The sequence below is a fragment of the Patagioenas fasciata genome, chromosome 1, assembly GCF_037038585.1.
Source record: "Patagioenas fasciata isolate bPatFas1 chromosome 1, bPatFas1.hap1, whole genome shotgun sequence".
Classification (NCBI taxonomy): domain Eukaryota; kingdom Metazoa; phylum Chordata; class Aves; order Columbiformes; family Columbidae; genus Patagioenas; species Patagioenas fasciata.
The window spans coordinates 73,044,682-73,072,173 of NC_092520.1; the positions used below are offsets into that span (position 1 = coordinate 73,044,682).

The 27,492-nt window shown below is 38.8% G+C and overlaps 1 protein-coding gene across 1 annotated transcript in view; it reads right to left on the reverse strand.

Moving 5' to 3' along the window:
* Positions 1–26,325, reverse strand: part of DCBLD2 (discoidin, CUB and LCCL domain containing 2) — a 46,334-nt gene extending 20,009 nt beyond the window's left edge. The window contains exons 1-5 of the mRNA XM_065829326.2: positions 26,058–26,325; positions 8,205–8,432; positions 2,890–3,027; positions 1,636–1,687; positions 981–1,053 (exon numbers count right to left, since the gene is read on the reverse strand). Coding sequence (XP_065685398.1) covers positions 981–1,053; positions 1,636–1,687; positions 2,890–3,027; positions 8,205–8,432; positions 26,058–26,166 — 600 coding nt within the window. The 5' untranslated portion in view covers positions 26,167–26,325. The remainder of the gene's footprint in view (positions 1–980; positions 1,054–1,635; positions 1,688–2,889; positions 3,028–8,204; positions 8,433–26,057) is intronic.
* Positions 26,326–27,492: the final 1,167 nt, after the last annotated feature.

The following is a 27,492-nucleotide window of genomic DNA, read 5'->3' on the forward strand; positions in this document are numbered from 1 at the left end:
ATTTCCTCATGTTTTCCTTTTCCTCCATAGAAAACAGTTTTTCCAGATTGTGGCAAAACAACTTCCCACAAGCAGAATTACTGATGCTGCAAATACATCAGGCAGAGAATCAACCGTGTCTTGTTACTAGCTACAAAAATTACCTTGCAGCCACATAGTGAGGACTCAGTATGGCCCAGAACATATGACACAGTTGTATAATAACCCGTTTTACATATTGGTTATTATTTAAGCAGGTAGCCTAGGATTTACAGATATTTGAGAAAAGAAAATCAGAGGCACACTTTAAGTTCATACATAGTACTAAAATCTTTGCTTGCTAATGTTTTAAAATTATATTTCCTTTGTGCCAGATCTAATGGTTTATTAAAATAGCATTTCAAGATAAACAAAGACGTTTAATGTAATTCTTGACCAGAGAGCTAGCAAAATTATAATCACTTAAAAATAAGCAAACAGCCTCTAGTCTTACAGCAGGTATGCTAATTCAGTTACAAAAGCTCACATCTGAAAAACAGAATATATAGGCTTTTGTAGTGTTCCAAGAAAATAGTACTTCATTAAATATTTTCATTTCCAGTTTAAAGAAATATTAATTTTACCGCATTAACTGTTTTGCAAATGGTTTTATAGCTGGTGAGCACAGTGTTTCATCTCTCATATTGTAATAAAAATTAAGATAAGCACTGAGACTCTCTGTTTAGAGATGCATTACAGCATGAAAAAAAGAGGGCATGATTAAAAGAACTGGTTCTCTCTGTATAAATCTGAAATTCCCAACCTGAAAAAGCCAACAAAAACAAACCATAAAGTATAAAACAATCAGCCACATAGCAGCTGTGCAAAAATATGAAAACCATGCTATTCACTTTAGGAGGTAAGCCAGACAACAGAACTGATGTGAACAACTACGATCAACTTGTAATTACACAGCATGTGTTTACCAAAATTCATGTAAGCCCATGATATTTTTTACGTACATCTCTGTATCCATGGGGAATAGTGCCTGAAATGTCAGCAAAAGGAATCACACATCCAGCTGGACAATACTTACTGGAAGAGAAAAAAACATCAAGATAAGGTTACGTACTTCACAACTGTCCGCAACTTTAAACGCTGTCCTTGCTCTAGATGGAAATGCAGAAGGAAAAAACAGGGAAATGACAAACGTTTCCTTCATCAGAAGGAGCAACATTTTGTGCCTCTACAGAACCTCATTAATTTACAAACTGCGAAATGAGTTTGAAATTTTTAATTCATTTCATAGTTCAGTGCTCCTTGTAATATGAACTTCAGTATTTAAAGTGCATACCTGCTGTAATACATGTTTATAAAGCAATATTCTGTCTATGGGAATGAAATATTAGCTCCTACGTGTTAGTGCAAATTAACGAGGTTCTACTGTATACTGCACGTAAATAACAAAAATGGGAGAGAGATAAAGAGGGAAAGAGATAGGAAGGAGGAGTGCAGATATTAAAATTATCCAGCTTTAAGCCTAACTAGTTTGTTTCTGAATTTCTCTGGATCGCAAATTTTTCAAGCTGCATGAGGTGTAAGTAACAGAATGAAGTAGAAACACTAAAATGACTTAATGAAAGAGACTGGGAGGGGAACAGGTAAAATCAGTCTTACTTGAACTCTGGTTCGGAAAAGTGACTTGCATTGTCTAAACAGGTAATTAGGTCTGGAAAGAAAAAATGTTAGGTCAAGAGGATGATAAAAGACAACAAGTTTCAGTATGCTTTTTAAAATGCACAAAAATATACATTTGAGCCTCTGTGGCTTAACCAAAAGTCTCAGAATGAAAAAAAAAAAAAAAATGTTCCTACTTAATTTTCTTGCAACAGATGTTGTATTATAGTAGAACCTTGAAAATTTGTCTGAATAACTGGGAAATCTACTGAGAATGTGATATAGACAAGAAGATAAATACTAGTACACACATTCATTTTCCATGCAGCTTAATTTTAATTTACTATTATACTTGAGTGAACATGACATAATTCAGAGACACAAACATACACTCTTTTCACAAAATTAAATTAATAAGCTAGCTGAATAGGCCTGTATTTTCAGCATTTAGTGGTTGTACAGTACTGAAACCAGGCAGCATTGAGAACAGAGTGCCACGTTATTGGCATCCGTGATATCACAAACTTCATGCTTCTGTCTGCTGTGTACCAGCACATATAGTCCAAAATACAGAGACAAAAGCATCAGAAAACCCACAAAATGAAAACTCCTTATCTTCTCTTTTTAGAATTACTTCTAGAAAGGGTTTTCTCAAGCCTTTTGTCTTGTGAAGCAGTTGGGGGCAATCCTTCATTTCCTGGTGGACCATGTATGTCACTTACTGTTACTGTGAGTGGAAGGAGATACAAAATAAATACAGAAACCTCTTTGAGTGGCTAGAATAGCCAAAAATACAGAAAAAACACAAGATGGCCAAAAGACCAAGAAACAGTCAGCTGACTTTATAATTGAAAAGTTGAGGGAGTACAGAAAACAGTTACTGAAATAAAATTTTCCACAAGGTTGGTCTGTATAAAATATACCATTAGATAAGAAAAAAATCTTAGTTATCTTGATTATTACCAGAAAAAAATGCATTTTGTCCTTTCTTCAAAGCAGCTCTTTCATTCATAACAGATTCTTGCTCTTCTATCCAGGGTAAGCTTTGATACCATTTCTTTAAAACTACAGTAACTTAAATAGTAACTGAACTGTCCCATTTCCTACACAGAAGTATCAGGAAGACTGCATTAAAAGTCTCAGTTTTCAGATGCTAATTTGTGAGAACGCAGGAATGAATAAATTAGTTCTGTGCTTTTACTAGACAGTTCTAATTCTACAAGTACAGAATAATTACCAAATTATGGTAAATACCTGATTTGTCAGTGGTCGAATAAACTGCAAGAAATCCACGTCCAGAAGTGTGTATTCCGCTCATGAACTGTACTGTGACTTCATTACTTTTTGAAGTAATTAAACCATCCATTTGAATGCCAAACCCACAGTATTTTCCTATGGAGAGACAGGGGAGAACAGACATGGACCAAAACCAACATAGGTAATAAGCATCTTTTTACTTGCAGCTTAAGTTCACATTACTTCTGGCATATATTCAAAAACATGTGCATGACAATAAATAACGTAGTCTGTGTCCATTTAAAGCAAAAGGTAGAGTATAGGTATCACATTTATTTTGTCACTGTCAACAGGTGAGTCTCTCTCATGTCCTTAACTCTCGCAAATAGATGCAACCTTCACCTCTAGCCACACATAAGCCTCACGGTCAGTTCTTCAAAGACCATGAGAAATCTGTTAAGGATCAAGTTATGGCAACAAGAATAATCTACAGAAGCAAATGAGAAAAAGGTCCTTCTTCTTCCCTCAGCTTTTGGGGCGCTGCTTCCTCATCAACTACTTCACGGTTTCTGTCAACTACTTTTCTTAATTTTGAACAACAGCACCCATGATTCACTGCACTTCAGCATCAACATACAAGCGTATGTGAGGACCATTTATATAAACTGCCAGTTCGTTCATTTTCTGTTCTGCTGCACCTATAAAAACCTAACAGAGGTTCTGCACCTGGATACTTCTCCTGCCATCCAAAATGACCAAAAGCAATACATTTTAAACTAAGATGCTAGAATCTGCAGATGTTGATGGTATGTGTCCTATGAAGTCCTAGAATTACTATCAAATTACATTACCTGGCTGAATGGCTGTTAAACAGACCCAAGTTAATATTATCCGTCCTACTAATTAGAAACCTTAATGAAATACTGATCAGCTTATCAACCTGGTAAGAAAAAAAAAAAAATCTTCTGTTCTATAGGCTCCTTTGATCATTCAGTGTCATAAACCATCTATAAGCCTATTTAAGATTCTGCAGTGGACAATCACCAGCAGCAAATGACACTGCACGTTTTTCAATTTATCATTTATTATTCGCTTTCTTGATAGTAAGTATGTTATCATATTGTGAAATAGCAAAAAAGAAGCCAAACTCCCTTCTCAACTGAAGGCAAATTACAATACTAAAGTAGAGGGAGTGGAATAACACTACCCTAGCAGGAATAGTTATTAACAACTATAACACAAAACAAATATAAATATAACACAAACAAATATAATGCGTATGTCTAATACTTTACAAAGTGAACTGCACTCTCAAATACTACTAAAATAATTAGAAGTGTTCCTGCTCCAGCAGGGGGACTGGACTAGATGATCTTTCGAGGTCCCTTCCAATCCCTAACATTCTGTGATTCTGTGATTATTCAGAGCTTTCTAAACACTGCTTATTCAGATACGTTTTTAAAAAGCAAAGGTATCGTTCTAATTAATTTTACAATGAAATTTAGAATCCTTACCTCCATTTACTACTTAAACTGGTTATCGGTAAAACTGACAAATAAATAAGTTCCATTTAAACAGGGCTCCACATTGATCCCATGTTTTGCTCTAAGTCATGTGTCAATGATTAACTGCTTTATGATGAACTGCATAATTTTTCCAGCTATCACTTTTTTTTTTTTTTAACTTTTGTTTTCAGCCACTGGATCTCGTTACACGATTGACCAACATGAGAGTCCTCTTGGAGTGGGTCAGGCTGTCCTCAAGATACCATTTATCATCTTCCTTAGGCAAATATACAGTGTAAGACATTTAAATCTAGCTTGGATAAACTATCCAGTGCTGCCTGCACCATGGAGATACAGCCTTTAACAAACTGTAGATTGATGCACCTTATGAATCATGGCAAGTCACTTTTGAGACGATATGTACTTTTTCTAACTCTTCCCTGGTCTCTTGCTGGATTTTTAACAAACTCTTTAAAAGGCAGGCATTAGATACGGACAAAATACGACTGCCACGATGCCTCTGTCAATGGGATGTGCAGAAGATGTCTGTAGATATGCACTGAAGGACTCGAAGTGCTTCCATACGATAACATCACAGCAGGAAAAGGAATTCCCACAGCAGCTTACGTTCTCTGCTCCTATAGATCTGTGCTTACATTGTATGTATTAGATAAGTATATCTGACTGTAGATACACAGTGAATTGAATGTGATGAAATCTAATACAGAACACCTCTAGATCTTACTTAAACTATAGAGAAACTTAATACCAAGGATTTAAATCTTCTTTTGAAGGCTTGGAATTAGAATCAGCCCTTAAAAGCTTCATGAGAAACCTTCTCTGTTTATCAATGAACAAATCCATTAACAACTTTTTGATCTAATCAGCCAATTTTTAAGTCATTTTGCATTAAAGTCAGTATCACTGAATTTCAGATGTTACACAATAGAAATATTTTTATGTTAGACCACGTCAATAGTCTTGAATGGAAAAACTTCGGAAAAATCCAAATTTCTTCCAAATTCAGGTCACTGTTTAATCTCTCCAGTGTTTGTTTAATGTCTCCAATGTTTGCTGCTTCAAACATGAACATTCAAGAATTTGCATAATCTGTATCTGCCACTTTTCGTATCACTGTTTGTTGTGCGATTTCATTTATTAAGAGCAGAACAACACACGCATTTGCGCAACGTACTGTGCTATTACACCAGCTGGGAACAGCTAAAGTCAAGAGAAACATATGAAGTAGAAAATTTATTTGAACCCATTAAGTCACTTGTAAAAGTGAATAATAGACTTATCAGAACTGGACATTCCTTGCCATTTAAGGACTTCAGCGTTTCCTATTTTAGACCAAGTCTGGCTCAACGGCTCCAAGCACATACTTATTTTCACACACACTCACCTAGGTAATAGTTGGAAAAGAGGGTTAACAAAGCTAACATTCCTCTAGTCTCTTTATAAAAAGACTCAGTTTAGTGGGATCAGCATTTGACTTGCACAAAAACAATATCAGCGAAGTAAATCTCTCTCTCTCCCTCTCTCTCTCTCTCTCTGGATTAAAGCTTTAGGAAATAAAATAATCTGCAAAATAACAACTGATTTTAGTGAAGGAAGACCAACCATTTATTTTGAGTTTTATACAAAGTAATCACAAGGGTCTTAAACCCCTAGATATACGTTGACATAGATAATGTCACACTGCTATTTGAATAAAACCCTGACTTAAAGTAACTGAATTTATTTTGTCCTCTTAAAGAGGGCAAAAATGAGATTATGAACACTATTAGAAAAGCGGGAATATTCGAATTATACAACTATTGTTATACACCACAAAGATGAACAGCTCAAATCAGAGTTATTCCATAGAAAAAGAAAGACACTTTACGTAAGATATATATAAACAACTTCTTTTTTCTTTTTCTTTTTTTTTTTTAAATGAGGTTTCTCATAGTTTTGCAATTCCCTCTCCACTGTTTACAACAACTTTGCTAGCTACTGGCAGATGTGTGAGGGGAAAAAAAACCAAAACACATTACAGTGAAGTTTCCTTTGAGAATCTGAAGAACCAAAGATTATTTATAGGATCAGTGTTCCATTTAGCATCTAATCGTTGTATGCATTAACAAAATGCAGGATGTTCTGCTATGATTATTAGCTATCATTTTTTCAGTACATTTTTAGGATATAGGAATCCTGTCAAGAATACAGACGTTTACATATACTTTAATAACAGTAAAAAAATGCAATTATTTAAGGACAATTACATTGAGAATACTCTGGCATTCCGGAGAGCTCATCTGCTGGGCAACAATGGTGAGCATACTTGAAATGAGCACATCACCAGAAAAAGGGACAATCAGACAACTCTTTCCTTTACCACTTCTATGTTTATATAGTGCCTGTACTCCACCCCTGTACTGAGGATTTGTATAGCATTCAGGAGAATCTTAGCTGTGCTTTCAAGTGACTGGCCAGCGGAAGTTGACAACGACCACTTGAGAGCTATCATCAAAGCTGAGCCTCTTACAACTACACAAGAAGTTGCAGAAGAACTCAGCATCAACCGTTCTACAGTCGTTCAGCATTTGAAGCAAATTGGAAAGGTGAAAAAGCTCGATAAGTGGGTGTCTCAGGACCTGACCAAAAATAAAAAAAAACCGGCATTTGGAAGTGTTGTCTTCTCTTATTCTACACAACAACAAACCATTTCTCGATCGTACTGTGACATGCAACAAAAAGTGGATTTTATATGACAACTGGCAATGACCAGCTCAGTCGCTGGACCAAGAAGAACCTTCAAAGCACCTCCCAAAGCCAAACTTGCACCAAAAAAGGTCATGGTCACTGTTTGGTGGTCTGCTGCTGGTCTCATCCACTACAGCTTTCAGAATCCCAGTGAAACCATTCCACCTGAGAATTATGCTCAGCAAATCCATGAGACCTACCAAAAACTGCAGCACCTGTAGCCAGCATTGGTCAACAGAAAGGGCTCAATTCTTCTACAAGACAATGCCTGACTGCACGTAGCACAACCAACGCTTCAAAAGTTGAATGCATTGGGCTACAATGTTTTGCCTCATCAGCCATATCTGCCTGACCTCTCGCTGACTACCACTTCTACAAGCATCGCAACAACTTTTTGCAGGGAAAATGCTTTCACAACCAGCAGGATGGAGAAAATGCTTTCCAAGAGTTCGTCGAATCCCAAAGCACACATTTTTACACCACAAGAAAAAATATATTTAGTTATTATTAATAAAAATGTGTTGATTATAAGGGTTGTTATTTTGATTAATAAAGATGTGTTTGAGCCTAGTTGTAACAATTTAAAATTCAGCGTCCAAAACTGCAATTACTTTTGCACCAACTCAATAAAACTGGTGCCTGAGGGCTGTTTTTCTTCTGTGGTGAGGTATACACAGCTCTCCCCAAAGTTTTGCAGGGTTTCCTTGATATGTACCTCAGGAAAAACACAACTGTGATTACAGAATTACTAAAATTCATTTCTTTACCTTATTTGAGATTCCTGTAAATAGTAAAACTTCCTTCTTTTCATCACTTCTCGTAAGACTCAAAATCCACACTGTACAAAACAGTGTATAATGTACTCAGGCAAGGTCTTACCCTTCCCAGTATCCAACTGAATTATGGCAGTTTTCTAGGGCTATAAGTAAAGAACTTAACTAATTCCATACACCTAGTAGCTACTCTATGCTCAGAGCAGGTAAACAGGAAGAAACGTTAAAAGTAACAAAAGTACTAACAGTATCTTCCAAATTCTACATAAGACAGCAGCTTTCAAATATTAATAATAAAAGCTCCTACCTATCTCTGTCCTGGTGGGGCCAATCCCATTGTGAACTCTTAAGTAACTGGAATGACAGGAATCCGAGTCATCAATATCAAAATCACCAAATTTGAGCTGAATTTGCTGTCCAGGCTTTACACGAATTTCCCATTCGCAGACTGTGCTATTGGGAGAGGTCTGTGGGTAGTTTATCGAAGCAAGAGTTCCACTTTCAGGGCCCAGAATGGTGTGCCCACATCCATCACCTACAAAAGAACAAAAATAAATCAGATATGCATGTTCATCTTCAAAGCTTCACTGTTCTTTTAGTCATCCTGTTTTCCACCAGTGGTATGAGCTCTGTTGAAGAATACACCAAGGTGAGCCACATGCAGATGAAACAACCATTGTGAGAAAATATTCAATTAATGTTGCCTAACGTTTAACTCCTGATCATAGGTGACCAGAGAACTGCTACAACCTTCTCAATGAGAAAAATTCATCCATAATGACTTAAAAAATTGCACAGACACTACAGAAAGTGCCCCTACTATTTCAAGTTCCCTCAACACCTATGTACAGAAGAAAACAGGTTCTGGAAAGGAGGGAGAAACCCATCAATAAAGTAAGATCACACCAATTTTACTGTTGTTACTGTACTCACAACATGATGAAAAAGAACAGAAGTGGAAAGACAATGGATAGCAAATACTACTGAAAATAACTCCCAGGTCTGACCATCAAACCACTAGTGCATTGTTTTCTATGTTAACACAATTTTAATGCTGTAATTAATTCTTACAGCTCTTTAGAGAACATGTTCAATTTTTCTGGATTTGTACAACAAGTTAAATTATAACTCCAACACAAAGCCCTCTACCTAACATTTCAATGTTAATTTTTAACAGGAAAAACAATACTAAAGACGAGTTGTTTAACAAGTGGAAAAAACACCACAGTGTATTCTCAAAATCAAATTGTATAGAGTAAACTGATAAATCTATTTACTCAACAGCGAGACATGAATTTCCCCAGCATGTAGTAGAGTAAGAATTCGTGTGTTCTTTTGGAAATATGAATGTTCTTTAAGTAACATCCACTATCAATGGCTCTTTATAAATTACTGTATCAAGATGAAACAAAGTATTTCAGAACACAAGGACACATCCAGCAAAATTTACATCTGCTATCACATAAGCCCCACAAAACAAGCCTTATAACATCTCCAACTGCTTTTTGTTAGCACTGGAAGCTAACAATTTAGTCCCATAAAATGAGCAGGCCAAGAACAGCATTATCATTTTCAGGATTTGACACCAGAAGGTCCAGAGATCTTTCGAAAGAGATCTGTACACATTATCCTAAAAGCAATCAGGACCTTTCAGGATCTTGAGCAAAGTAATGTAAGCAAGAATAGCAAAGACAAAAATAAGATTAGATATACTGCTAAAAAATGTCTTTGACACTGCTAAAACAAAATTTATTATCTGAAGAACCATTTACTCATGCCTATGTATACAGTTCCTGCTAAGTGATTATGACAGATTTAACATTATGTCAAGATTTCACACCTAGGCATTCACAATGATCAACATAATTTCTATTGACAGATGTCAGTTTTAACAGCTAAAAGTGACTGTAGTTCTTCTGCTAAGCATGAAAAGTAAGGTTTAGGGACAAAAATTCTACACATATTTAAGAATTTTAACTAAATTTCAAAAGTCTTAAATTTATTTCATGCAAAACTGAATGAAAAAGTAACTCTGATGCACTGAAGTGACATGGGAAAAATAAACCATGGTAGAATACTCAACTAGTGTTAACTTACTTGTGTTTACAAAAGCACCTAATTTCTAGTAAAAAAACCCTATTCTCTTTATAATCTGAGCAAAGTGGAAGATGGCTGCATGTTCTGAAAGCTAAAGTGTTGCTGGTATATACAGAATCACAAAGAGATGCAAACTGCAGCTTTTTTTCTTGCTTGTATCAAAATGATGTATCTTCTTTGGGAAAAGGTAACTGGAATTAGCTACTACGGTAAAATCAAAAACTCTATTTGTAAAGCTGCTGTTAAGCAATGGTTTTTCTCATCCAATTTTAGAAATCTGCTTTAAAACGCTTTGTTTCATCCCACAACAAATATTTCCATTTAGGTGACAGCTGATAAATTACTTTCCTAAATTACTGTTGTTCTAATATCTAAGACACAATTGTCCAGTGTTACAAAGAGGTAAGTTAAACCGTATGTTTTGTGTTTCATTTTAATCCTGGTTTCTTTCCAACAGCATGTTATAAACCTAAGTATAAGATTTATAATTCAAAACCGGTATGGCCATGGTTTATTACCAAGTAAACTTTTAGATATCAGATTCCTCATTAGTCGCAATAAACTTAGCAGTCAAGACAGACTCCTTTGCTAGTAAACTGTCTTTTTGTAAGCAAGTGTACTCACATGCATTACAAAATACATGGAACTTATTATATTAACAACAATAAACCAAACAGATATATTCTAGGTCTTTATTTGTGATAATATTTGTGACTAGTATTTCAAAACTCTTCATATTGTAAATACATAAACCTAATTTTCAACATAAGCAGCAGTTTGGCTTAGGTTATATCCTAAATAAAAACAAATGGCCAGTTAACCAGTTCTGTGCTTTTCCTATCATGTGACAAGGGTGAGCAACTGTTTACTCATTTATAGATTGAAAATATTATGCAGATACACTAATACAGCGGCCTTTTGAAGAGGAAATCATAGTAGCTTTCCCCATACAGGCAGATCCATTGTTCTGAGTGCATTTTAAGGAAAATGAAAATGTTTGCACGATCTAGATTATTTGGTAGTTAATTATTTCTCATTTCAATGGGCCTGTTACTGCAATGCAGTAACCACATAAATGCTACTACTTATAACCAGGAATACCAATAAAGCACATGATTATGTATCTTTGATTCTTTCCCACTCATTTGCATCTTAAGCCTATGCTGCTGGAAATCAAATACAAGGCAAAGTCTGGGTCTCTTCTTTGACCCAAACTGTAAATTTCTCCAATTAAAAGTAGAAAATATCATGGCTAACATTCGCTTAAACCATCCTCTTCACCAGTTTGCTGCTCAGCTGTCTCAAGCATGAAACAAAACCAGCACTGCATTTGTATGATGAACAGGGCACACCTTTCTGATGAGAAAAGCAAAAGAACACCAAAAACACTCTCACACGTTTAGGTGATACGATGCAAATAAAATATTGTAAGTTTTAAAAAGAACTCGAGACTTTTCTTTTAAAGACGTATTACTAAGAAATGCCAAATTTCTCCTTGAGGCTAGGAACAATAAGTCTTGTTTCGAGTAGCTAGATATTATAGAAAAACCTTCTAATCTGTCTCACACAATTTAATGGAAATGCAAATCTTAAAACTCCCTTTTGTTGTAGGCTTTCTTGAAAACATGCAAGGCAAAAATACTTCTCTAATCTTTCCACACTAAAGAACCTGCTGTCAAATCACACTAGAAAGAAATGGAAAGGAAAAAAAAGTGCTGAACTGCATCTACAGCAACATCTTACTGTGAAGCCAATTTTTTAAAGAAAATAAAACTGAAAATTGAAAAGAAATTTTTGAATTCTGACTGGACATTTTTAGATCTTATTTTGCTGTGCATTTCACTTAAGTTAGTGATAGCAGAAGTGCCAGACACTTGATGCCTGAAGAATTATCATTGAAGGATTACCACTGCACGTCTGGCATGCAATATACAGTCTGCCAAGGGCAGCAGCATTATTCAGGAGCTATTCAGAAATTTCTAAAAGTCGCATTTCCAGTGAAACTTGCAGTGCAATGAAACCTCATTTTATCTCATTGGTACTATAAAAGTGTAGTTCTTGAGCCTCTCTTTGTAAAAGATTTATAAATCCCACTGAGCAATTCCAGAGACACGCATATATATCCTGTATCAAGGGAGCAATCTGCAATACTCATCAATTTCTCCAAGAAAAAAGAAAGTACAATTCTTTGAACTACGGCCACATACATAGAGCATTAGCTATTTCATTCATTTGGAAGGCATTAATTAAGTGCAACAGAATCTTTTGCTTCTGTTAATCTGTGTGCATGAGAGTGGAATATCTGAGAAGACATAGAGGACACAGATGTCAACTCCTAAATCAATTATTCTTGAATGGGCTGACAATTCCTGTTGTATTTACGCAGCTGAATGGGTCTCTTGCTTTCTTTCAGCCCCCTCTCTCACACAACAAAACTACTGTGCTTGCAGAAGAGATGAAGCTCTTTGCAGAAGCAACAGATCACTTGCACATACACATTACACCTGACATTTGCTGGAAGATCTGCAGATGTGCATTGAATTTCATATGTCCTGAGGACCATGTTCACAGCAAACACGGACAAACTCAGCTCTTCACCAAAACTTGTGTTAGAAACACGGGCACTTCTTGAAAAGCCAGTAAGGGAAAGCAGATTGCTGTCGTCAGAACCATTCATCTCTTCTGCAGGCGCCTTCGAATACAGTCCGGATGAATTATCCAGACAGATTACATATGACCCCCGGGCTATGGCATGTTGATGTCTGATGCAATCACGCAGATGATTTAAAATGATTTCTCATACTCAGGTTCTTTACATCAACAAAATACAGAACTTGGACCAACACAAATATACCAAAATGCATTGGATAAGAAGGAAAATGTGAAATTCAATAAAATGAGAAAATACTGCACGTGCAGGAGTGGGCACTAAGTACTCTATTAATAGCCAAAAAAAAAAAAAATTAATTATTCTTTATAGTTGTTGAAATTAATTTATCAGAACTTCTTCCCCCTGAGATTGGCTGCTGTTAGTGACTGCCAATCTTGTTCTCATCACCAAAATATGTTAAAAATTAATCTTTAAGACTAGAGAATGCATTCCCATTCCTTACTTGGAGAAGAGAGAATGATAAAGACATCAGACAGCTTAAGATTACAGTCTATAAGGCCTAACTGATGCATATCGAAACACTGATGTCAATTTTAACACATGGCACTGCCTTTTGAACAGATTCAGTTTAACCAGTGGGTTTCCTTAAGAAGATTTTACATTTATCATTTTCTGTAAGCTTGTGACTCCATACAGGATGCAATTAAATCTTGCTTAAGTAAGCAATGACAGAACTAAATCTATTAGAGTTGTGTAAGCAAAAAGGTATTTCAAAGCATTAATTTTAACTTTAAATATACAATTCTTTCTGATTCAATGCACTACTATTAATTTCTCCTGTGCTCTGCATTTCCCTACTCTTCATTAATGTGTCACTAAAGATCCTGCATCTACTTTTTGCTTTCCTCACTGTGGGCGAGAAAGTTTATACAACCAAGAAAACAGTTCCATGAATAAGAAACACTGAGGAACTAAGGCCACCGAGACATCAAATTCTAAATAGGTTTTTCAGGTATTGTCAAATGACCTTATTTGTGTGTTCCAAACTCACTGCTGTTTCCACCAAAATCCACAGAACTGTTCTTCAGGATGGAATCTGCTCCTCTATCAGAACTAATTTTCTTAACAAGCCACCAAACATACAGCCCACCTTCATCTTGATGCCGTTTACTTGCCTCAGTAACACACTGGTTTGAGCATTTCATCCCATTACAGATGTTTCACAACATAAAATAGCCCACACTTCCACAAGTGAGGCCAGAGCTCAATAAACACTTGAAGGCACTTTAAATTAGCGCGGCCACAGACAAAAGCAAGCCTTGTCTGCCTCCTGCTTTTAGCCACTTCTTCTCACACCCTTCCTGGTACTGGAGGTAAACACTTCGGCAGCCACATGGTAAACCAGACCAGGGACTTGAGATAAAAAGCTGTTAGTTTTAACCTAGACCAATATCCCAATTTATTTTAGCGTGCACATGCATCAGTGCTGTCCCTGATGGAGGGATAGGACAGTGTGAGGACAGGGAAACACCAGCAACGGCTTCTTTACCAGCCCTGCCAGCTTGTGTTTGCATTTTAAACAACCTTGAATCCCAACCAGAAATGTAGAAACCATCCCTCCCCTGGGAAGACCAGTCACACAAGAGTGGTGCGCTGGCTTCAGGAACTGGGCTGGCTGAAGACAAACCAGTGCCCCTATTCATTCCCCCAGCACAGGGTTAGATTTCAGCCAACTCACCTCTCTGAGGCAGCTCATTGTGCAACTGCCAGTGGTAGGGCAAGGAAAGGAGGGCAGGTGGGATTACGGTTGTCTGAGCTTGGATTGATTTACTTGCTGTGGGGCACCCATAGAAGGGCAATGAAATGTAAGGTTTAACAGAGATAGAAAGAGGACAAAAGGTAAAGCACAATAAGCATTTTGCCTTTCAAAATGTTGGCAGCTCAGTATTGAGGGAAGAGGGAGACAGAGGCTGATTCTTGCTCTTATAGCAAAAGTACAAAAGTTAAGATGTCATAACAACAAAATTTTACTGTTGTCATTTACAACACTACCCACATGCTGGGCTAGTGATAATTAGCACTTTATCATTTTCATCTGTACACACAGCTTTCCAATCACCATCTCTGGAAACGCAGTCTTAGCTTTCAGCCACTGAATTTACACAAAAGAGTAATACTTAGCAGCCTTGCTAAATTTAACATCCAAAATATGGTAACATTTTAAAACAAATTATCTCAAATTATTACAGCATCAGAGCAGGTAAGACACTTGCTTCCTCTCCTACCATGTACTAACCAAACTGACTACTTCAAAAGAACAGAAAAGAAAGATCAGCTGTGTAAGACTGTTGCAGAGCTTTTGCTTACAGATGTCAGGAAAATGATGCGAACAAGTCCCCAGGGACAGCTATGACTTGCTTAAATAGCATGCAGGCAAAAGCAGCCTACAAAGACAGGCTACCCATGGTGAAAAGTGATTTACATGAGGACTCTGTAAAAGGGTTCTGTGTTCAACGATACATAATGCAGAAGCCTTCCTGATCTGCTGCCCATGCTGAATCGCAGCAACAGCTCATGCTGTATGTTGTCTTTTGCCTGCTTCCCAAGACATATCATTTACTTAGCAATCCGTACCAACACTTTCAGAAAAATAAACACTCTTGTGCTTCAGTGCTTTAAGTGCAGAAACACAGCTGATGAAGGAAATGAAAAATAACACACAGATGGTCACGCAAAACTCTGAGAATAAGCAGTAGTCACGGTCAGAACAGGCTTCAAATCTCTTGTAAGGTCTTCAAACTACTCACCACACCAGGACTAAATGAAATTTCACAAGTCTTGCATTTGTCAACAGCAAAGCAGCAAAAAATTATCCAATCATACCAGTAATTCACATGCTAAATTAAGACTACAGTCATCTTTTTCTCTCTTCCATTACCAGTTCATAAATGAGACCGCACAGCTTACACTGCAGATCCACAGCAGCATACCTTGAACTAAACACTAGCTTTTGTGGTACCATCTTGCCTTTTCTAATGGCTGCAACTTCCCACCCTGCTTGCTGCTGAGACTTGTCGTACCCTTGTTGAGCTGTACAGCAGTTTCATACCTGAGTTACTACTCTATCTGCCTTTTACTGAGTGAGGGTACAGGTATGGACCAACAGGGCTCCAACAATCACTGGAGCCAGCAGAATGGAGAGGATGCAAGGGAGGGAGGCAGTGGGGAGAGAGTGAGACAGAAGCAGCCGCTGGTAAAAATCACGTTTGGCTGCCATGGAATCAACAGAAACTGGCAGGAAGGAAGCTGATGGATACCTGAACAAAAAATAGTGGGGCATCTACATGCTATCAAAAAGAAAACCTCAAAAAATTTGGAATTATTTGCACTCTGTAGCTGCACCAAGAACAGTGACTTTCAATATAAATTTCTAACCCTCTTTAAAGTTTGTCATCCCACCGATGAAACAGTAACACTCTACATCTACACACCAGTATTTCGATCTGCCAGTGTAGGTGATACACATCATCCTAATTTCTAACACTACTTTTCAGCTCTAATTTTGAAATTACGATGGGGACCGTTGGGATTTTCCCATTGTGAACAACATGGTTTCATTCTGGTGTAAGGAAATATAACACACAATCTGTTCTAAAAAGTAACTAATTCCTAATTTAGCTTTGTAGATATTCCCTTAAAAGGAAGATACTTTCACACTTGTGACCCTTTATGAACACAATCAATAAAATAAACATGATGTACTACTGAATAATAAGATAATTAACTAGGAATATTACTAAATTTACACACTCCAGTCACTCGTTTTAAAGTATACAAAAGTACACAAAAGTATGGCAAAAGCATGTAGGGAGTCAGCAATGTGTGTAAAATCTTTAAACTTGCTCACCAGCTTTGCTGTAACTTCTTCACAGCAAGACAAAAAGGATGCCTTGTGTTATAGAACTGAAGACCTTAAAAACAGCTCTTTAAAAATGAAGATATAAAGGAAAGAAAGTGTTTTATTTGACTTTTTCAAAGATACTTGAGAAAAACATAGAAACTGATCACCACTGGACTTCATACATAAGTCTTCAAAAGCATTAATGCATCTCTTTCTGCCCTTGTGATACTGAGACATATTTTGACACCTGCATACAATGGCATAAAAAATAGAAATTAACAGATAATGTGGTTCAGGTCTTCCTGGTTTCACAATACTCACAGCTCTATAGAAGAAAAATTAAGCACCAGTGGCTTCTTTCCACCACACTGAACAAGGCAAGGTACTTTTCCCCACACCTTAATCATTTTGGAGCAAAGTTAAAATGACCGGATATGGATTTAATTGGCTACAGTCCTGCTGAAGATGCAACAGTTGCCAACTATTGAAACCTTTGTGAACTTGCAGGCGAACATACATGGGCAACATTCTCCACTTATATCCAAGATTACTGAATTAAACTATCCTTTCAGAGTCAAAATCTCCTAACTTCAAGAAGTAACCAAGCAAAATTGCATCACTTTAATTCACCTCTGTTTCCTTTGCTTGCCTATTATAATTCATCTTTCCACTGGAAGTATTGAGGATCTTTCACCTGCCTCAAACATTTACAACCAAGTAGCTACACATGTTGCTTGTCTTGCCAAGTATAGTTAATATGCCACTTAGTTTTACCTCCATTTAAATTAGAAGTGCAAGAACAGGATGTATAAAGAGAACTATAACAAAACTGCTAAACAGTTCAGTGCTTCTATCCCCCTCACTCAATATCTGAAGCTGCAACTGGGTACTGAAACTACTACTACTCTAAGAAACAGCGATTAAGAGATCTGAAAAGGTTTCTTCTTCACAGTTAAGCAACATTTGAGGTATTAGGATTGCCCAATCGAAGCCTAGGGAAACCACAAATGGATCACTGAATATGAAGAGAGAATGCATTTAGATATGAAAAATAATCAGCTTTTTGCAAATCTGGAATAATTTTACACCATATTTATTTACAGGCTTTGTAAATGCCAGACCAAGATCAACAGTATTAGTGTAATATGACTGACAGCATCACTCCAGGAAGCTTTTACACCATCATCTTTCTTTGACACCAGGACAGAAGTGTTATCTGCTCACAACCATTTACAGAAGCATACCAAGATTTTCAAGTTCTCTTTTCCGCCACTAATAATACTCCTCAATGATGTATCAAATCGCTATTTCCAACAGCACTTCAAATAAAGGACCAATAAAATCAGTGTATTATTTAACGGAATGGTTCTTTAAGAAGAACTCTGTGGGGGAGAAAAGTTAAAAAAGAGAATCCATGTGGTCTCATGCACAGTATACCGAGTTCAGCAAGACTGATGATCGAAACATCAGTAGCTGGCAGGATTAACGTTCTGATGGACAGGTCATTTTGCAGGAAGATGGATTCACAGTATTGAAGACCAGAAGGGTCCTTTTAAGTATGATTTCTTGCATACCACAACTGCTTAGCATTGGCTAGTCATGATTCTAACCAAAGGGAATTTAGGATGTTGCATTAAATTTAACTTTCCAGAAAGACTTGATTTAAAGGTATCTTGAGAGAAGGAATTTTTAACTATTTCTAAAGCTAGCATACTTAAACACTTGGAGAAGAAAACAAACAAAAAACACCTAACCGTTTCTAAGCTGTTCTTAAAAAATACACCTACTTTATTCACGGTGTATGGGTGAATTCCTTATTATTCAATACTACTTTTGCCAAGAATGACACGACTAAGTTCATAAACTTTATTCATCTTACACAAAAACACTTACTAAAGCAACAGCTATGTATGTCATCATAACAATGGTGCAGAACTGGAACTTTCCTAATTGTGCTACCCTTCAAAAACAAGATGCATGGAATGTCTGTTAATAGGACCAAAGTTCATCCAGTTGAAAACTTGCAGCTTAGTACCTTCGGTAAGATACTAAGAGGTTCTTAAGATCATCAGTCAAATAATTGTAAGAAAATAATGACTACCTGAGTCAAAATGGAAAACACCTATCATACACAGAGACCAGTGAACAGCCCAAAACATTCTCTTGTTAGCAAAAAGGGAAAGCAAGCACATCTGACAAGTACACATTTGGCTCCCATTTACACATATTCTGCTTTCGGGAATCTTTTTTCTTCAAAAGGATCTACCTTACTAAAACAATTGCCTATAGCTGCCAAGAATCCTTGCACTTCTACTGGTTCACGCACTTAGTATTATATTTTATGTTGTTACTGTGAATGCATTTAAATTGTTTTATTGCTAGGAAGGTCAACTCAAATCACAGTCTCACTGCAAACTCACAACAAAATATTTACAAGCAGGAGTTGTCACTTACTGTCAAAGATAAACACTGATGTCCCTGATTCTCAGGGTACAACTCATCTCACCAAAGTCAAAGAGATGAGTAATCACTGAGCTTCAGCACCCATCAGCTGTTTGCTAGTCTAAGCTTTAGACACTGCTAAGTCATAGTGTATTTTTCTTATTCCAGTATTTGCAGAGAAAAAGGAATCTAACCAAAACAGAACTAACAACTATAATCATATAGCTTTTGCAAGAAGTGCCAATAGGAAGCATTCAAATACCATAAACAGTACCAAGTGCCTGTGTATCAATTCCAAGATCCAACTAATTGAAATAACTGAGATACTAGCAGTTAAACAGGTATGAACTATCTGCCTTAAATTCATTTTTGAAGAGTTTTGCAACCATAAATGTTATCCTTTTACAGCTCTTCAGCAAGGGAAATTAAGTGGGTATGCAGTGAAACAGCAGAAATTCCATGTCCAGAAAGAAACAGCACAAGTTAAATGTTTCTTACGCATCCAAGGGTCATGGTTTGTTTTCTTTTCCAAACACTAGACAAAGAACTCTTCAAACAAAAGCCATTTTCAAAAATCAGTGCTATTCTGTGGTCCAAATGTCAAATCACTATCACATTTTCAAGTATAATTTTTAATTCAAATAACACAAAAAGTGTTAAAAAAATATAAAGCAACAAGCTCAAATAGAATATTAATAGCACAGCTCAAGTTCTTTGCCTCCAATAATGGAAAATATGAAGCTTAGCAAAATCTGATATTTCACGGTCTTATCGCATTAATGAACAGGCTTCACAGACAATAATCCAACACTCTGTATAAAAAAACAGCACTGAAAATTTTATAGATCAATTTTAATTCAAGTTGCTACATGGTTTTTCATGTTAACATTACAACTACTCCCCCTCTCCACACTTCCTAACCTCAGTTTAATAACAAATCCACAGTCTGTGCTTGGACAATGGTTTCAACTATACCACTATCTAAAAAAAAAAAAAAAAAAAAAAAAAAAAAAAAAAAAAGACAGATCCTCCATAATATTTTGTTGAAGAAATTAATCTAAAAGCAATGCTTAATCAGAAAATGCAGGAGGAGAGTGAAATCCTTTAACTACAAAACAAATTCCACATAATTCTGACTGCTTCCCCAAAGCACAGGGTGCAGCTACAAAACAGGTGTTGACATGCAATAGCTTATTTAGAAACGTTTCAAAATATAGATAAAATAACCAATATAGAAAAATTTGCCAATAGATTGAGCAGCAATTCCAGCAAGGATTAAATGTGTAGGGATGATTATCTGAGCTATCAAAGCTGATGCATTCAAGGCAGCAGTTAACTAGCTGATGACTGAAGCTATACAGAACAGCAGTGATGACATTAAAAACCTAATGCAACATTTCCCGGAGTATAAAGCAGGTGGCAGAATTGCAGAAAAGGAGACAAATTATTTTTCTCTTATGTGAATAACATCAGAAAACATTCTTCCAAATCCTGAAAGCTGAACAGCTCTTTTCAGTAGCAGGAAAATTATTTTCCTAAAGACTGCACTAATATGCTAGGTCACTGGCTTGAGATGCACACAGTAACAGCATACAAGCTTCGGAAAGAATGTTTACATTACCTTTTTAACAGTACCTCAGATACGTGATTTTTTTTAGCCATGTACACAGACATATGTGTAGATATATATATACAAAACCCACGTGCATCGTACTGCTTAAATCTGAAGCAAAATGCAATACATTTTGGAATCAAGTATGAGAAGTCCAAGAGCATTTATACAAAATGGTGATTCCTGCTTGCTCCAGAGGAGTGGACTAGGCTGGCACGTCCTCAAGAGGCTCCCAAAAATGAGCTGAGCTGAACAGGATCAGTGCTGCAAGGTAACCTCCCATAAAGGATGGCTCTGCAGAACATGTGTGTGCCTTCTGCCCACCAGACCCTCTTAACCACTTCAAATTAGCCTCAGTAACTGGAGGAGTTAAAAATAATTTTGCTGAGATTCTTGTTTTCAAAAACAAAGAACTCTCACCATTTTTAGGCATATACTTCCAATACCAGCTCCCTTTCCCCCAGGATGCATTCCTCCACACAAGTGACTAGAGCACTCTTCCTCCTCTCTACATCTACCTTCAAAGCACAATGCAAAGGAGTGAAAAAGAGCATCAGAAAACTTGAGTCAGCAGACATGTTGGCTAAGCCTGGCAGAAACTTACACCCCAGTCTTGAAAAATTTTTCCCTACTTCTCAGCACAAGGATGAAGGGGATTTGCCTCAGGACTTCTACCTAGAAGGTACCAATCCCTGAATCCTTAAGAGTATGCATACTCCCCAGCTGCATCTTCAAAACACTCTACATTCTTAAGTAAAACTGTCTGATTAGCAAAATCAACTAGTTCAATAGAGCACTGCCCTCCCCATTATAAAAGACTAATTCTAAATGTTAATTTGAGGGACAATACACACTTCATTCAAAGAGCTGGGGGTCTTTTTAATCAAAATAATTCCTTATGCATTTGGCTGTGACTCTCTTCCTCCCAGACCAGCCCAGCCAAGGACAATGGATACAAAGGGCAATGAGACACCACCCAATCTAATTTAGCAAGAGTAGAAAATGGCATCTGTATGAAGGGCAACACATGACGATTGCTCATATGGCAGATGGTTTTGTGGTAGAACTTTATATTCACATGCCAATAGCTCTCTGCCGTAGGAAAAAGACACCTGCAATGGGCTACCTTGGCAGCTGCAACACTTGCCAGTTCCTTGTTCTAGAAGGAAATAATCTCTTCCAGGACATTCAGGGAGAAACTACAGCCTCTCTCCCTTCCACTTGCCCAGCTGATGGATACGTAGCTAGAGCCACCTGCACTTTGCCTGCTTCCTTCTCTCCAAATCAAGCCACGTGCCTTCCAAAGCTATAGTTGGAGGACATGGTTAGACCCTTTTAGGCTCGAAGTTCACAACTGGAAGGTTATCTTAGTGACCAAAAGAGACAGACAGTTATTTCCAAGTCTGAAACAAAGTTTAAGGAAACAAGTTCACAGAAATCAAGTTCGCCAACTCACACGGCTAGTCCTAAACCTCCCATCTGTCCCAGGAATTTCTGAACTCACCATCCTGCAAGCAAAATGCAGTACAAAGGCACCGAAACACCCCTGTACAGTAAGTGGCTAGGAAGTCACAACAGTCACTACAGGTGTTTGTTTCAGACACCACCATCTGAACAATCATGAGCTATTTCAGGTCCTGCAGAATGCAGAGGCAAGGCTAATGGATCAGCATGTGCCTAAATCTGGACTGGACACAGTCAAAGCCACCATTGTCTACCGGCTAGTCAGATGGACAAGCAGAGGTGAGACCAGGAGCGCTCTGGAAAGAAGGGGAAGGCACCTATAGGAACTTAAGAGGAACAGGGAACACATAACTGATTCAGGAACAATGCAGTTCTATTACAAAACACAATGCCATGGAAAAATAATTTTATTAGACTCAATACACACAAAGCCATTAGTTCTTTCAGTTAGCTTTTCAGATCATGGTAACTCAGCACCATACAATCAAAAAATATTTTTCTCTGCTACACTGAAGCAAAGATTTTTAAGCTACTGTGATGAATCACTTCCTTGTACTTTCTTCAATGAGGTTTGAGTATGTAACAACATCCTTATGGGCTGGTATTTGTTTAGAACAAAATGTGCGAGTTACATTCAAAAACAAGCATCCAGACTTCATCTTTTTTAAGAAGTTGCAAAGAAATCTGCTTCCAATCACTTGGGTATCCATTTTAGAATCTGAAGTTTATTTTTAACTTAAGGCTTTATTCCAGTTTCATATGCAAATCAGTATCCACTAGGAATCCCAACAGAGGACTACCAAACCACACGTGTGATAACAAAGTCTTCGCTCCACAGACCTTACAATCTTCATACCTTCAAAATAACTGCGACATTACTCAACTTCTATTTTGATAAAAGTTAAGCAGCCATTTCCCTCTTAGCTAATTTTATAATGTTCCTCCACTTTCAAAAAAAGGCTAAACTTAACCAACAAAAAGGCCACACTGAATTTATATCAATAGCTGAACATCTGTAAAAGCACTGTTTCTCAAAATGAAATCCACAAAGAGCAGGAAGCTTATATGGTGCTGGCTTGCTTTCATTCACACCTGCTTAATTACACGAAAAACAATGAAAACACTTCAAGTATTTTTCAGATATCTTTGCAACCAGGACCTAGAGTAACTACAAAACTGTTTCAAAATCACAAGAGCTGACTTGCACAGCCATCAGCTGGAGAATCCCTGATGCATGAGACTGTATGAAACGCAGCATGGCGTACTTCTCTGTTGAGTCTTTTTCAATGTTTTTGAAGGTGTTCAACCTCATATGAAATTCTCATATTTTCCAAGACAGTAAGATGCTCAAATTCAAGACTTTGACCAAAGAATGTTACACTACATATACTGAATGATTCTCAACATGATAGGTTGTAAAAATTCCCACTTGAATCCTACAAGACAGTGGAGAGGGCTACTAAGCAAAAAGCATATTCACCACAGCAGTACCTGCACTTTTTCATTCCTCAGTTTGCAGCTTTCTGGAAAGGGAGGAGGAGGAGATGAACATTTGACCCAATATTCAAAACAAGTTTCACATTGACCAAAACCATATTGTTATTTTTAAATCAGTTCATACTAGGGAGGTACTCTACAGAGAATCATGTGAGAAATGAAAACACTTGATCTTCAGACGAAGATTTAAATGACATGTTGTATGTAAGGCTTAGAGCTGCTGAACAGTGCAAAAGAAAATGAACAGTTGCTTATTAACAGAGGATCAGTCTCCCTAACATAACAAATGAGGCTAGGTTCCTACATAGTATCACTTACTGTATTTTTATAAATGAGCTTAAAAGCAACTTTAACTCTGGAATTTCCTAAGCCTTGGGTACTTCCATTGGTAATCAATATATTCTCATTGAAGTCTGTGCATGTATTTAATACACTAATTAATGCTGTGCATGTATTTAATATGCTTTGTGGAGACCTTTCATGAGTAAGGCAGCCGTTTCATTTCTGTATGGGATTCCTTACCCAAATTAGAACTATGCCAGCATTTAAAGATACAGGATATGGGCTCCCCAACCTTCTCTGGAATAAGATAAATGAAAATATTTTGGCAAGGAAACAGTCCCTCACAAGCAGAACTTTTCTTAGAAACACTCAAAAGTTTCTCATACTGAAGAGCATTGTATTCAACACCAGGAACTCTAACGTTAAAACAGGCTCTGCTTTTTGTTCCAAATAAAATTAAGCTTGTCAATACAGAAGCTCCCTTCTTGCTCAAAAGCGAGACTTCTGCACAAACTTTTAAGCTTTAACTAGAGGGACCCTGTAAACTGAAAGTCTGAGTAGGAGCTCTTCAACTGCTGCTCAGAGTGCAGAAAGATAAAGCGAACAGCATACCTAAAAGCCTGCTGCCCAGACAGTCCCACTTCCTGCTGCATGGTCCCACACCCTCTATCACACCTCTGACCACTCACTGAGCCAATTTGACTCAATAATGTGGATGAAAATTATTACTCTTTCCCCCTCCCCCAGTTCAGGCTTCTCCTAGAATAACAAAGTCAGTCTGCTCACCAAAAGGTCAGACAAGTGTCTGGTCAACATGAGTATTTGAAGTGTGATGCTCCTACAGCATGAACTAATAGTTGCTGCAGCACCCTTGAAAAAAATAAATGTTAAAATTGCCCAGTTTCCTCCCAAAAGCAAATAGGTCTTCTCCTCTTCCATTATAAATTAAACCAAAACAAAACCAGGTATGTCAAATTATTACTAGTATTAGCTTCATACGTGAATAGGAATATATTTAAAATTAAATGCAATTACATGGAAATAAGATTAAAAGGTAAGTCAAAGTGACCTTTTCCATTTAAAAAAATTAATTGAAATGTATGCTTAGGAGCATAGTCCATAGATTTCCACTTCCCTTTGTGCACTTAAATACAGCATTTGTACCATTCAGATATATTGCCATCTCTCTTTGAGATGTACAGAAAGAGAAAGTTACGTGAAAACAGAGTTGAGTTTCCACAACCAAGCAAGACCAGTGCAAGAGGCAAGCGGAACTGAAAACCATAAAACTTCTCACAACTCCTGTATTGACAGCAGTGAAAGTTTCAAGATGCTGTCAAAACATTCACTCCCACGACTTTCTCCCAAGCATATGATCAAAGTGACAGTTACTGTGGCATCCTCTGATCTTCTGCCATGAACTGACCAAATTGTGCCTCGTAATTTTCAAAGTGCTAAAGCCTAACCAGTAATTCCACCAGAGCAGGAGAAATCTTGCCAAATTACAACAAAAAAAAAAAAAAAAAAAAAAGAGAGAGAGAACTAAATAAATTAAAAAAACCCCACAAACAAAATATCCAAAACCCCTGCCTATCACACATTCCGATTCCAGACTCTCACCCCCATACACGCTTCTACATACTCTTGAGTGCATTTAAGCCTGCTTTTCACAGCAAGCAGAATCTCCCCTTTATCCACCTCCTGGCTCACACCACTTCTCACAGAGCGTGCGGAGGAAACACCCAGGGGTCCCCCCGCGGCTCGGACTACCTCCCCCAGAAATGGGATGTTGTTCAAGAATACAAACCCGAGCACACCCTCCGCCTTCGGACTGTCCCTTGTGCCCCAAATCTATCCTCGCAGCCCAGTGCTTCCCTCCCCTATCCCGTCGGTCACGCCCCGCCTGGGTGCAGCCCCACCTGGAGCCGGAGGGGCGGCCCGGGCAGGGCAAACCTCCCCGCACCTGGGGGGCGTGCGGGCCGCCTGAGGGACCCCCCACGCTCCCCGACAGGGCGGGCAGTTCCCACTGAGGGAACGGGGAGCGAGAAAAAGGGGGTTCCAAGAACAGGGCTCTTCTTTCGCCCTTTGTTGGCCAGGGAGGGGGGAAGCGGGGTGCAGGACCACATGCCCCGGGGGGGCAGAAACCAGAGGTGGGGGCTCCCTCTTCCCGCAGCTCCGGAGAGGGATGGTTTCCCTCACCCGCCAGGCAGCAAGTTAGCCCGCCACCGCCCTGCCCGCCCACTCTCTCACCCACCTTTCTGCGCTCCGATGCCCCGTGGCAGCAGCAGGAGGAGAAGGCTGAGTTGGAGCAGCGAGGCCGCTTGCCGGGTCCCCGCGGGGAGCGGCCGCCCCGGGCTCACCATGCCCCGCGGCGTCGCCAGCGCAGCCGGCAGTCCGAGGGCATCGCGGGCTGCGGGGCGGCCGGGCCGCGCCGGGTCGCGTCTCTACCCTGAGCCCCGCGGCCGCCAGCGGGACGCGCCTGTGAGCCAGCCAGCCAGCGCGCCGCCAACCGCCGCCAACCGCCCCCTGCAACCGGCCCAACCGCTTCCGGGTGCGCCGCGCGGCCCCCGGCGGCTGAGGGGCTGCCCCGCTTCCTGCCGCCCCCCCGCCCGCCGCCGAGAGGCAGCCCGGGCGAGCCGCGGGGGCCCGTAGGCGGCTCCGGCTGCAGCCCCGCTGAGCGGGGGCGTCCCCTCCCCGTCCCTAACCGCGCCCTGGGCAGGCGGGCAGCGCCTCCGGGCCGAGCCTGCTCGGGGTTAACGGCCCCGAAACTGAGCCCCTGGGAGTCAGCCCCTAAATTTCCTCTTTATTCCACCTCCGTCCTCCTTTACGAGTTGGCTAAGAATATTTTTTTTTTTCTTTTCCCAAAGTAGAGATTAAGTGAGGCAAAATTGCCTGGAAGAGCAAAACTCCTTGGAAACACGAGTATTGCTGTTGTTAATAGAAGAGGATAAACTGATGTCGTCGATCTCCACACGCAAATGCAAATTGAGCACTCAGAAAAGCAAGGGATTGGCTATGAAGTCCCAAGTCATTGCAGTTTTAGCTCTTGTCATCTAGCTTTCCAACACTTACAGTGTGTAATGAGAGAGGCTTGCTTTAGGAGGCTAAATGCACCCATGGGGAATAAATAGTTTTAGAAAATATCTTTCAAGTCTTACAGTCAAAAGAAGGCAACATAGCACCTTTGCTGAGACTCAGAGTAGGTGGTATTGTACTGAATTAGTTCCCCTAGGTTGTTAAGAAAGCATATTTTTGGGGAAAAAGCACCCTAAGCACTGGCAGGATCAAAGAATCACCTTTGTAATACCACCATTATCATGGAACATGACATGTTTTTCAGTGGTAGAGGAAGGTAATTTTCAGATGCTGATGAAACATTGTGACTGTGCTCCCACAGCCACAGTCCCAGCCCTGCTTCCTCCCAGCAAGGTCGCAGGGACAAGAGGAAGGGTGGGAATGGCAATCACACAGATATCGCTTCACATTTCTTTTCAGCGTCATAACTGAATCCTTCTCAGCTCTCAACTGACTACGGACATTCTCACCACAAAGCAGAGGGGACTCAGGACTCCATAGCTTCACCAGATTAGCCTCTCAGGCCTCATGGTTCATCCTTTCTGCTGTGGAAGGGCTGTTGCAAGTCAACCCCATGTCCTGGTGGTGTCCAGCTCCAGTGGTTCCACTGTAAA